The sequence below is a fragment of the Petromyzon marinus genome, chromosome 3, assembly GCF_048934315.1.
Source record: "Petromyzon marinus isolate PM22_M1 ecotype Great Lakes invasive population chromosome 3, UKy_Petmar_22M1.pri1.0, whole genome shotgun sequence".
In the NCBI taxonomy this organism is placed as follows: domain Eukaryota; kingdom Metazoa; phylum Chordata; class Hyperoartia; order Petromyzontiformes; family Petromyzontidae; genus Petromyzon; species Petromyzon marinus.
Genome location: NC_133669.1, coordinates 3163670 through 3176171, shown reverse-complemented (window position 1 = coordinate 3176171; position 12502 = coordinate 3163670). Strand labels below are relative to the sequence as shown.

Sequence of the window (12502 nt, the reverse complement as noted above, 5' to 3'; positions counted from 1 at the left end):
AATGCCGGTCAAAAAAAATGTGTTACTTGCTCCCAATAAGCCCAACAATTTGCACATAAACATCACTCGACACAATGCTACGCACATATATGCTGTGAGGTTCACATATTTATAGACACTAACACCAAACGATTAATTATCAGTAAGGTTCAGCTGCACTCTAGACAAGCAATATGATGTTTGACAGTTTGCGTGTTAATTTACCACATACGGAGAGTGTGCCGTATACTATTGGATACTTGGAATTACACTGAGAGCCAGAAAGGGCAACCACAAGGGTCAGGGAACAAACATAAATTAGATATCAAACATAGGTGGCCTTGGGTGGAACATCGCTTGAAGGGATGCTGGCCAATGAATGAGACTGATGATGGAATGACGGCGAAGGAAGACAAGGCGCACGAGATGACCACCACCATGGAAGATGGAAAGATGAGATCAGTTCATGTACAGCTGAAATGCGGTATCGCAGGAGCATGGGAAAAGCAACGGCTTTGGAAGGTCTCCATCCAACCGTGGATAGACAATGGAAGCTGCTGGTGATGATTATAGCAAATGTATCCCAAAGACCGGTAACCATTGGTGTCACCGCTCAAAAAGTGCACACGCAGCACACAAAAAAACAGCCAGGAGATAACGAGGTCAGTGACTGAAAGGTGTAAGCGCTTAGGTCGAGGCCGCAGTGAACAAACACAAGGTAGCCACATAAGCATACAGACAGAGCAAATATGATTAGGTAAGCAAATACCGAAATAGGGGCAAACAGTGAGGATGTTTTAAAATAATTAACATTCAAGCGTAACCATATGTGACGCTACATTCACGTGTCAATAAGAAATATACCCAAGTAGCAAAGACGTCGACAAAATGCCACAAGCAAAACACCATGCACACGTTTCTAAATGTCTGAACGGACCCATGACAAGAGAATCACTCGTGAAGGATTGAGGGGGGGGTGCAAGTTTACGTGGCAAAGAAGAGTCAAGAGGCTACGAATTTAACCACAAACCAGTATCGGGTCGCGGATGAAAAAGATTGGAACGTTGTTCCCAACGAGGTCCCAGTTCCCCTCCTCCGTGTAGAACTTCACAGGAAACCCCCGTGGATCCCGCACGGTATCCGCAGAGCCAGACTCTCCACCTGCTCGCCCGCAATGTACGCAAGCACACGTCACCGCATCCACTTGCACACACCATCTTAAACGTTGTATTCGTTCCCGGGCCATGCCATATTTGTTGTTCTCTCTTCACTCTGCGGCCGTCTGGAACGCTCTTCCGATATTCGGAACCCACTGGAGCTATGCACGTTTAAATCTAAATTGAAAACTGATTTCTTCAGGGCATCTTTTTGTGTTTAATTTGATGTCCTTCCCCTGCACCTCCGATTATCACGATTGGCTACGTACGGTGCAAAAGAAGTTCAAAATACATACATACTTTCCAATATTTCCCTGCCCCCACTCCCTGTGATGTAGTTGTTTTGAAGTCTCTTGAGAGGCAATTGCATTTCGACGCTAAAATCGAATATATAATTGTTAATCAGATAGCCGGGTTCGTAGCAAAGTGCGCTAACCACAAAACCACCGCTCCACCCTCATTTAGACGCTACATAAATTTGAATTGTTGTTTTTGAAGTGCATATCTTACAGTGGATATTTATTACACGTTATGATAATGACCATTGAGAGCTCAACGTTGTGTTATTAAAATTATGCTTGTGCACCGACAACTGCTTTCGGAGCATTTGAATGACTCCAATACCAAGATGTGCAGGCCACACGCACAAGACGGCAGACAGGGACACACCTACACGAGGTCACGTACACACTCGTGCGCTAAAATGAAAGTGCACACGAGGTGGGCAACGCTCGGCAATAAACTTATACAGCTCTACAGAAATATCACACAGGCACACCCACACGTTCAAACAGAAAAACACACCAGTAACTAATGCGGACAAAAATAAATCACACAACCCAAGTACACGGTGAAATGCGCACACACACACACTAAGAATTAAACAATAATTGCAAATTAATCAAAACTCGTCCAGACATGTGGCAACACATACAACTGGTGCAGATGCATATGCTTGAAACAAATTTACCCGAGTGCGAATGACAAACAGGTGTGTTGGCTTTCATGCATGTGGCGATACGTATTCTTGTTTGAGTTTATGAAAGCGAGTGCAAGGGGGAGTGTTCAGTGTTTGTGCGCAACCCACCCACAGTGGAGAAGCGCACAGCTATGGGTGTGCGCTTGCCAACGTGCTCAAACACCTTGGCCTTGCAGTAGTTGGTGATATCATGCGTTACCTCAAAGAAGCCAAATGCACCTGCAGGAGCACAAAGACACATCCATCGTGAGCAGTTTTAGACAGGGAAATGTCAAGTTTTGATTGCGATATTGACCCATATTATTGAAATCTTACAGATGTCACAGGTATAGCTATATAGTGTCTTGCCAGTGCAGCCAGGTTTTTAAGCTGGAGATTTTCTTCCCAGCATGCAATGGGGTTCCTGGATTTCATATCCAGCAGGGGCTGCTCCAAGTAATGGTTCACCTCTCTGACTGCACCGCTAATGTCCGTTCATATGCCCTGGGACGTTGATTCTGCAGTATCAAAACAGCCCATTATGTCACCAGCTGGCTCTGCTAACAAGTGTCTATTGAGATAATCCTGGCTCCTATTGTGTTGAGCCTGGAGCTACCGTCTCAACCACCTGTGGCCTAGTTTTTTCTCTTCAATACCTACAGGCAACATTATTGAACTGAGGATCGAGAAGTGCTGGCTTTCCTAGCACGCCCATCTCCTCAACTCTTTCCAGCATAGCTCTCACAGGTTGTCAGGAGGATCCTGGAGACAGCGTTTCTCGCCTGTCCATAGCACAACTCTTATAATTGCGTGCTTTTACATTGCATATGAGGGATAACACAGCAGCTGGATGTTGCATATGTTTGGTCACTCAACACCTTTGTGATAATATAAAATGGTCTCCAAAAGCGTCAATATCTGAGTCATAGCAATTTTTTGTTTATGTCAAGCAACCAGGGTAGTGTGACCTCAGAAACTCAACCAGTTGTTCCACCATCACATACATGGCGGTCGCCGGACATCTGTGAAAAAGAGCTTTAAAGCTCATCGGATTTAGTATAAATAAAGATTCCGATTCTGAGTGTCGGTACAGTAATTGATCAAATCTCAGATAATTTCTCTGCTTCATTTACATCGTTCTCGAAACATTTCACAACAGCAATGCATTTGCCTAGCAGTGACGGGTGCCGTCACAGAATCGGTGAAACCATCTACCACGATAGACTTCGGGGTATTGGCAAAAAACAGGGCATGCGATTCAGATACACAAAGGTCTCAACAATTTTGACACTGGCATTAGTATCAGTTACAATGTACGGCACCTTGTTGGAAAATATCAAAAGCAATCGGCATTGCCCACAAGGACTTGACGATAGTCTGCCACGTTCCTCTCTATCATGCGGTCACATATATCTTACAATATATCACAGTACCCTCGTATCGTGGCAAAGTTGTAACCACCCGCCTGGGCAACATCCGCCAAACCAGAGCGGGTGGCTCGCACTACACGACAGAGACGCCACTGCTGCAAAAATTACCTCTGTCGCACGCACGGGGAAAGGCGCGCATGCTATACCTGCACCCTTGGCGTGCACCACGCGCTCGGGAATGCGCTCGCGGTCAAAGTGCGCCATCTCGTCCGTGAACACAGTGTCCTGCACCAGAAGAGGCCCACGAGGGCCCGCCGTCTGAACATTCAGCTTGTCTGAAATGGGGTTCCCCGCACCCGTCGTTAGGACTTCAGGGGGCTGTCGGGACAACAAAAATGGGCAAAGATTAATCATAAGGAGAATGATGTCTTGCCAGTTTGTCAATTCACTTTTGGATGGCAGCCTTCCCCATGCTGTGCGGGTCAGGAGGTTATTTACCATGCTTCACCAGACTGATCAATTCGGATTTGTGAAGGTGCGGAGCATAGACAATGGAGCACAGTACAGAACAACAATTTGGCTGTATTGTCATCTGCTGCCCACAACAAGGTAGCCCTGCAGCAGCCTATACTGTAAACCAGTTTTATTTTAATCTAGGAAAGCCTCAGACACGGTCTGAATGAAAGTTGCTTATCGAAGGGCATAAATTCAGTGGCACAAGAATGGACCTCCCCTTTAGTCGACCTCCGTTGGCAATACATGGATTGAATGTGCAATTCGTTTGTCGGTTTGGACATGCTATATTGCACAACATTTTACAAATCAGCATTTTTCTGCAACTTTTATGGGGAAATCTCGTTTTGCATGCATATCAATGCAATATCGCGTATAAACCTATCGTATTGTTCGCCCCGTGTTTCTATCTGCGCATTATGTCAATTATATTTTTGCGAGAGAAATGTCAGTCGGTAACGTTCAAATTAATTTGGCAACTGCCAAGGAGGTGCTCGGAAGTGACTGAACGCGCTTAAATGAGAACGCACGGGAGTCGCCAGGTCGAAACAACTGCTGTGCTCTCTCCCCCCCCCACTGCCCCCTCTAGAACCCGATGAGTCCGGCAAAGATGCTGCTGGCAGTGGCGGATAAACACAGCTCGGCTTGAGCAGCGGGGCAGCAGCAGCAGCCCGGTGGGTCCCCACGTTGGCCCACGGATTCGCCTGAAATCAAGTCGAGGGCCACAAAGCTTCTTTCCCAGTGCAGGATTAAGCTAGTGCAGGGCCTGTAGCATATGTTATAAAGGGGCCTTAAATAACTAAAAAAAATAAACACAAATATTAAAACAAACTTTAAACTTGCATAGTAAAATAAGTTTTTTTATTTGCTATACAGACAGATAATACGACAAATCGCTAACCTTAAACACCCAGTCGTTCATAAAAGTTGAAGGCAGTATAGGACTAGAGTAATCGAGGAAGTGCAGAATCACTGAACCGGAACTGATAGCTTGAAAGTATTTAGCGCGGGGGCCTTGAAAGTGCGGGGCCCATAACGTCTGTAGCAGCTACCACACGTGTGTAGCAGCTACCACACGTGTGTAGCAGCTACCACACGTGTGTAGCAGCTACCACACGTGTGTAGCAGCTACCACACGTGTGCAGCAGCTACCACACGTGTGTAGCAGCTACCACACGTGTGCAGCAGCTACCACACGTGTGCAGCAGCTACCACACGTGTGCAGCAGCTACCACACGTGTGCAGCAGCTACCACACGTGTGCAGCAGCTGCCACACGCGTGTTAGCAGCTGCCACACGCGTGTTAGCAGCTGCCACACGCGTGTTAGCAGCTGCCACACGCGTGTTAGCAGCTGCCACACGCGTGTTAGCAGCTACCACACGCGTGTTAGCAGCTACCAAACGTGTGCAGCAGCTACCACACGTGTGCAGCAGCTACCACACGTGTGCAGCAGCTACCACACGTGTGCAGCAGCTACCACACGTGTGGCAGCTAGGATAATCCGGCTGTTCCCCACCCCCTTGCCCCGTCCAAAAGCCAGAGTTGCCCGCCGCCTTCGACCAACGAGGGGGACCACGTTACTGCCGACTCGACATAAGGCCGTGGTGGTGGGGGGGTTGTGGTGGTTGTGGGGGGGCAATGCGCCAACGCCGATGGTCTAATCGGGGGGTGGGGGTGGGAGAGAGACTGGAGCGCCGTGACCTAGACAACAACAAAACGCAGCAACGTCTCACTCCGCAGCAGCGATACATCAGCAGCTGCATTCAGTGTGCAACAGCAGTAGCATCAGCAGCAAGCCAGCAAGCCCTAACAACAGTGGTTTAACACGACAACGCGTTGGTAGAGGTGGAAACAACCACGCCTCCGTCGCTTTAGGCTGCCCCTCAAACGTGCCACACATTTATGGAGCAATAGCTGCAGCAGCAGTGTGTGCAACTGTAGCAATGTAATTAGAGGTTGCAGCAGGAGTGTGAGCTACTGTAACAATGTAATTAGAGGTTGCTGCAGGAGCTACTTTAACAATGTAATTAGATGTTAAAACAGCAGCAGTGTGTGCAACTGTAACAATGTAATTAGATGTTAAAACAGGAGCTACTGTAACAATGTAATTAGATGTTAAAGCAGCAGCAGTGTGAGCAACTGTAACAATGTAATTAGATGTTAAAACAGGAGCTACTGTAACAATGTAATTAGAGGTTGCAGCAGGAGCTACTGTAACAATGTAATTAGATGTTAAAGCAGCAGCAGTGTGAGCAACTGTAACAATGTAATTAGATGTTAAAACAGGAGCTACTGTAACAATGTAATTAGAGGTTGCAGCAGGAGCTACTGTAACAATGTAATTAGATATTAAAACAGCAGCAGTGTGAGCAACTGTAACAATGTAATTAGAGGTTGCAGCAGAAGCTACTGTAACAATGTAATTAGATGTTAAAACAGCAGTGTGAGCAACTGTAACAATGTAATTAGAGGTTGCAGCAGGAGCTACTGTAACAATGTAATTAGATGTTAAAACAGCAGTGTGAGCAACTGTAACAATGTAATTAGAGGTTGCAGCAGGAGCTACTGTAACAATGTAATTAGATGTTAAAGCAGCAGCAGTGTGAGCAACTGTAACAATGTAATTAGATGTTAAAACAGGAGCTACTGTAACAATGTAATTAGAGGTTGCAGCAGGAGCTACTGTAACAATGTAATTAGATATTAAAACAGCAGCAGTGTGAGCAACTGTAACAATGTAATTAGAGGTTGCAGCAGAAGCTACTGTAACAATGTAATTAGATGTTAAAACAGCAGTGTGAGCAACTGTAACAATGTAATTAGAGGTTGCAGCAGAAGCTACTGTAACAATGTAATTAGATGTTAAAACAGCAGTGTGAGCAACTGTAACAATGTAATTAGAGGTTGCAGCAGGAGCTACTGTAACAATGTAATTAGATGTTAAAGCAGCAGCAGTGTGAGCAACTGTAACAATGTAATTAGAGGTTGCAGCAGGAGCTACTGTAACAATGTAATTAGAGGTTGCAGCAGGAGCTACTGTTACAATGTAATTGGATGTTAAAGCAGCAGCAGTGTGAGCTACTGTAACAATGTAATTAGAGGTTGCAGGAGCTACTGTAACAATGTAATTAGAGGTAGCAGGAGCTACTGTAACAATGTAATTAGATGTTAAAACAGGAGCTACTGTAACAATGTAATTAGAGGTTGCAGCAGGAGCTACTGTAACAATGTAATTAGATATTAAAACAGCAGCAGTGTGAGCAACTGTAACAATGTAATTAGAGGTTGCAGCAGAAGCTACTGTAACAATGTAATTAGATGTTAAAACAGCAGTGTGAGCAACTGTAACAATGTAATTAGAGGTTGCAGCAGAAGCTACTGTAACAATGTAATTAGATGTTAAAACAGCAGTGTGAGCAACTGTAACAATGTAATTAGAGGTTGCAGCAGAAGCTACTGTTACAATGTAATTAGATGTTAAAGCAGCAGCAGTGTGAGCAACTGTAACAATGTAATTAGAGGTTGCAGCAGAAGCTACTGTAACAATGTAATTAGATGTTAAAACAGCAGTGTGAGCAACTGTAACAATGTAATTAGAGGTTGCAGCAGAAGCTACTGTAACAATGTAATTAGATGTTAAAACAGCAGTGTGAGCAACTGTAACAATGTAATTAGAGGTTGCAGCAGAAGCTACTGTAACAATGTAATTAGATGTTAAAGCAGCAGCAGTGTGTGTAACTGTAACAATGCAATTAGATGTTAAAACAGCAGCAGTGTGAGCAACTGTAACAATGTAATTAGAGGTTGCAGCAGGAGCTACTGTAACAATGTCATTAGATGTTAAAACAGCAGCAGTGTGAGCTACTTTAACAAGGTAATTAGAGGTTGCAGCAGGAGCTACTGTAACAATGTAATTAGATGTTAAAGCAGCAGCAGTGTGAGCTACTGTAACAATGTAATTAGATGTTAAAACAGCAGCAGTGTGAGCTACTTTAACAAGGTAATTAGAGGTTGCAGCAGGAGCTACTGTAACAATGTAATTAGATGTTAAAACAGCAGCAGTGTGAGCAACTGTAACAATGTAATTAGAGGTTGCAGCAGAAGCTACTGTAACAATGTAATTATTGGTTAAAGCAGCAGCAGTGTGAGCAAATGTAACAATGGAATTAGATGTTAAAGCAGCAGCAGTGTGAGCTACTGTAACAATGTAATTAGAGGTTGCAGCCGGAGCTACTGTAACAATGGAATTAGATGTTAAAGCAGGAGCTACTGTAACAATGTAATTAGAGGAGGTTAAAGCAGCAGCAGTGTGAGCTACTTTAACAATGTAATTAGAGGTTGCAGCAGGAGCTACTGTAACAATGTAATTAGAGGAGGTTAAAGCAGCAGCAGCAGTGTGAGCTACTGTAACAATGTCATCAGAGGTTGCAGCAGGAGCTACTGTAACAATGTAATTAGATGTTAAAGCAGCAGCAGTGTGAGCTACTGTAACAATGTAATTAGAGGTTGCAGCAGGAGCTACTGTAACAATGTAGTTAGATGTTAAAGCAGCAGCAGTGTGAGCAAATGTAACAATGTAATTAGAGGTTGCAGCAGGAGCTACTGTAACAATGTAATTAGATGTTAAAACAGCAGTGTGAGCTACTGTTACAATGTAATTAGAGGTTGCAGCAGGAGCTACTGTAACAATGTAATTAGATGTTAAAACAGCAGTGTGAGCAACTGTAACAATGTAATTAGAGGTTGCAGCAGGAGCTACTGTAACAATGTAATTAGATGTTAAAACAGCAGTGTGAGCAACTGTAACAATGTAATTAGAGGTTGCAGCAGAAGCTACTGTAACAATGTAATTAGATGTTAAAACAGCAGTGTGAGCAACTGTAACAATGTAATTAGAGGTTGCAGCAGAAGCTACTGTAACAATGTAATTAGATGTTAAAACAGCAGTGTGAGCAACTGTAACAATGTAATTAGAGGTTGCAGCAGAAGCTACTGTAACAATGTAATTAGATGTTAAAACAGCAGTGTGAGCAACTGTAACAATGTAATTAGAGGTTGCAGCAGAAGCTACTGTAACAATGTAATTAGATGTTAAAGCAGCAGCAGTGTGTGTAACTGTAACAATGCAATTAGATGTTAAAACAGCAGCAGTGTGAGCAACTGTAACAATGTAATTAGAGGTTGCAGCAGGAGCTACTGTAACAATGTAATTAGATGTTAAAACAGCAGCAGTGTGAGCTACTTTAACAAGGTAATTAGAGGTTGCAGCAGGAGCTACTGTAACAATGTAATTAGATGTTAAAACAGCAGCAGTGTGAGCAACTGTAACAATGTAATTAGAGGTTGCAGCAGAAGCTACTGTAACAATGTAATTATTGGTTAAAGCAGCAGCAGTGTGAGCAAATGTAACAATGGAATTAGATGTTAAAGCAGCAGCAGTGTGAGCTACTGTAACAATGTAATTAGAGGTTGCAGCCGGAGCTACTGTAACAATGGAATTAGATGTTAAAGCAGGAGCTACTGTAACAATGTAATTAGAGGAGGTTAAAGCAGCAGCAGTGTGAGCTACTTTAACAATGTAATTAGAGGTTGCAGCAGGAGCTACTGTAACAATGTAATTAGAGGAGGTTAAAGCAGCAGCAGCAGTGTGAGCTACTGTAACAATGTCATCAGAGGTTGCAGCAGGAGCTACTGTAACAATGTAATTAGATGTTAAAGCAGCAGCAGTGTGAGCTACTGTAACAATGTAATTAGAGGTTGCAGCAGGAGCTACTGTAACAATGTAGTTAGATGTTAAAGCAGCAGCAGTGTGAGCAAATGTAACAATGTAATTAGAGGTTGCAGCAGGAGCTACTGTAACAATGTAATTAGATGTTAAAACAGCAGTGTGAGCTACTGTTACAATGTAATTAGAGGTTGCAGCAGGAGCTACTGTAACAATGTAATTAGATGTTAAAACAGCAGTGTGAGCAACTGTAACAATGTAATTAGAGGTTGCAGCAGGAGCTACTGTAACAATGTAATTAGATGTTAAAACAGCAGTGTGAGCAACTGTAACAATGTAATTAGAGGTTGCAGCAGAAGCTACTGTAACAATGTAATTAGATGTTAAAACAGCAGTGTGAGCAACTGTAACAATGTAATTAGAGGTTGCAGCAGAAGCTACTGTAACAATGTAATTAGATGTTAAAACAGCAGTGTGAGCAACTGTAACAATGTAATTAGAGGTTGCAGCAGAAGCTACTGTAACAATGTAATTAGATGTTAAAACAGCAGTGTGAGCAACTGTAACAATGTAATTAGAGGTTGCAGCAGAAGCTACTGTAACAATGTAATTAGATGTTAAAGCAGCAGCAGTGTGTGTAACTGTAACAATGCAATTAGATGTTAAAACAGCAGCAGTGTGAGCAACTGTAACAATGTAATTAGAGGTTGCAGCAGGAGCTACTGTAACAATGTCATTAGATGTTAAAACAGCAGCAGTGTGAGCTACTTTAACAAGGTAATTAGAGGTTGCAGCAGGAGCTACTGTAACAATGTAATTAGATGTTAAAACAGCAGCAGTGTGAGCAACTGTAACAATGTAATTAGAGGTTGCAGCAGAAGCTACTGTAACAATGTAATTATTGGTTAAAGCAGCAGCAGTGTGAGCAAATGTAACAATGGAATTAGAGGTTGCAGCCGGAGCTACTGTAACAATGGAATTAGATGTTAAAGCAGGAGCTACTGTAACAATGTAATTAGAGGAGGTTAAAGCAGCAGCAGTGTGAGCTACTTTAACAATGTAATTAGAGGTTGCAGCAGGAGCTACTGTAACAATGTAATTAGAGGAGGTTAAAGCAGCAGCAGCAGTGTGAGCTACTGTAACAATGTCATCAGAGGTTGCAGCAGGAGCTACTGTAACAATGTAATTAGATGTTAAAGCAGCAGCAGTGTGAGCTACTGTAACAATGTAATTAGAGGTTGCAGCAGGAGCTACTGTAACAATGTAGTTAGATGTTAAAGCAGCAGCAGTGTGAGCAAATGTAACAATGTAATTAGAGGTTGCAGCAGGAGCTACTGTAACAATGTAATTAGATGTTAAAACAGCAGTGTGAGCTACTGTAACAATGTAATTAGAGGTTGCAGCAGGAGCTACTGTAACAATGTAATTGGATGTTAAAGCAGCAGCAGTGTGAGCTACTGTAACAATGTAATTAGAGGTTGCAGCAGGAGCTACTGTAACAATGTAATTGGATGTTAAAGCAGCAGCAGTGTGAGCAACTGTAACAATGTAATTAGAGATTGCAGCAGGAGCTACTGTAACAATGTAATTAGATATTAAAGCAGCAGCAGTGTGAGCTACTGTAACAATGTAATTAGAGGTTGCAGCAGAAGCTACTGTAACAATGTAATTAGATGTTAAAACAGCAGTGTGAGCAACTGTAACAATGTAATTAGAGGTTGCAGCAGAAGCTACTGTAACAATGTAATTAGATGTTAAAACAGCAGTGTGAGCTACTGTAACAATGTAATTAGAGGTTGCAGCAGGAGCTACTGTAACAATGTAATTGGATGTTAAAGCAGCAGCAGTGTGAGCTACTGTAACAATGTAATTAGATGTTAAAGCAGGAGCTACTGTAACAATGTAATTAGAGGAGGTTAAAGCAGCAGCAGTGTGAGCTACTGTAACAATGTAATTAGAGGTAGCAGGAGCTACTGTAACAATGTAATTAGAGGTTGCAGCAGGAGCTACTGTAACAATGTAATTAGAGATTGCAGCAGGAGCTACTGTAACAATGTAATTAGATGTTAAAGCAGCAGCAGTGTGAGCTACTGTAACAATGTAATTAGAGGTTGCAGCAGGAGCTACTGTAACAATGTAATTAGATGTTAAAGCAGGAGCTACTGTAACAATGTAATTAGAGGTTGCAGCAGGAGCTACTGTAACAATGTAATTAGATGTTAAAGCAGCAGCAGTGTGAGCTACTTTAACAATGTAATTAGAGGTTGCAGCAGGAGCTACTGTAACAATGTAATTAGAGGAGGTTAAAGCAGCAGCAGCAGTGTGAGCTACTTTAACAATGTCATCAGAGGTTGCAGCAGGAGCTACTGTAAGGGGCCTACGGCACTAAAAACCTCCTCCTCATCCTCATCATCATCAGCAGGATGATGATGAGGATAGACGAAGAGGAGGAGAGAGAGGGGGGTAATGGCAGTGGCCGAGGTCTCACCGCGCCCTTGCGCGCGTCCTTCCACAGCTGCATCTGGTCCCGGGCCTTGTCCCTCGGATGCTCCATTGCTCGTTCACGGCTCGGAGTCGACGACACCGACGGGATGGTGATGATGATACTGCTGCTGCTGCTGGTGTTGTTGTTGCTGCTGGTGTTGTTGTTGCTGCTGCTGGTGTTGTTGCTGCTGCTGATGTTGTTGTTGTTGCTGCAGGGTGGTGCAAGCGGAGGGCGGCAGCAGGAGGAGTAAGCCGTCTCGCTGCCGGTGAGGACTGCGCCACGAGGGGAGGCCGCGGGGTAACAAATAGGGCGGA

The 12502-nt window shown here is 43.5% G+C and overlaps 1 protein-coding gene across 1 annotated transcript in view; it reads right to left on the bottom strand.

The window, feature by feature from the left end:
• The window catches only part of CAT (catalase), an 18027-nt gene extending 5525 nt beyond the window's left edge, over positions 1 to 12502 (bottom strand). Inside the window, exons 1-4 of the mRNA XM_032970549.2 lie at positions 12192 to 12502; positions 3671 to 3842; positions 2224 to 2334; positions 1010 to 1140 (exon numbers count right to left, since the gene is read on the bottom strand). Coding sequence (XP_032826440.1) covers positions 1010 to 1140; positions 2224 to 2334; positions 3671 to 3842; positions 12192 to 12257 — 480 coding nt within the window. The 5' untranslated portion in view covers positions 12258 to 12502. The remainder of the gene's footprint in view (positions 1 to 1009; positions 1141 to 2223; positions 2335 to 3670; positions 3843 to 12191) is intronic.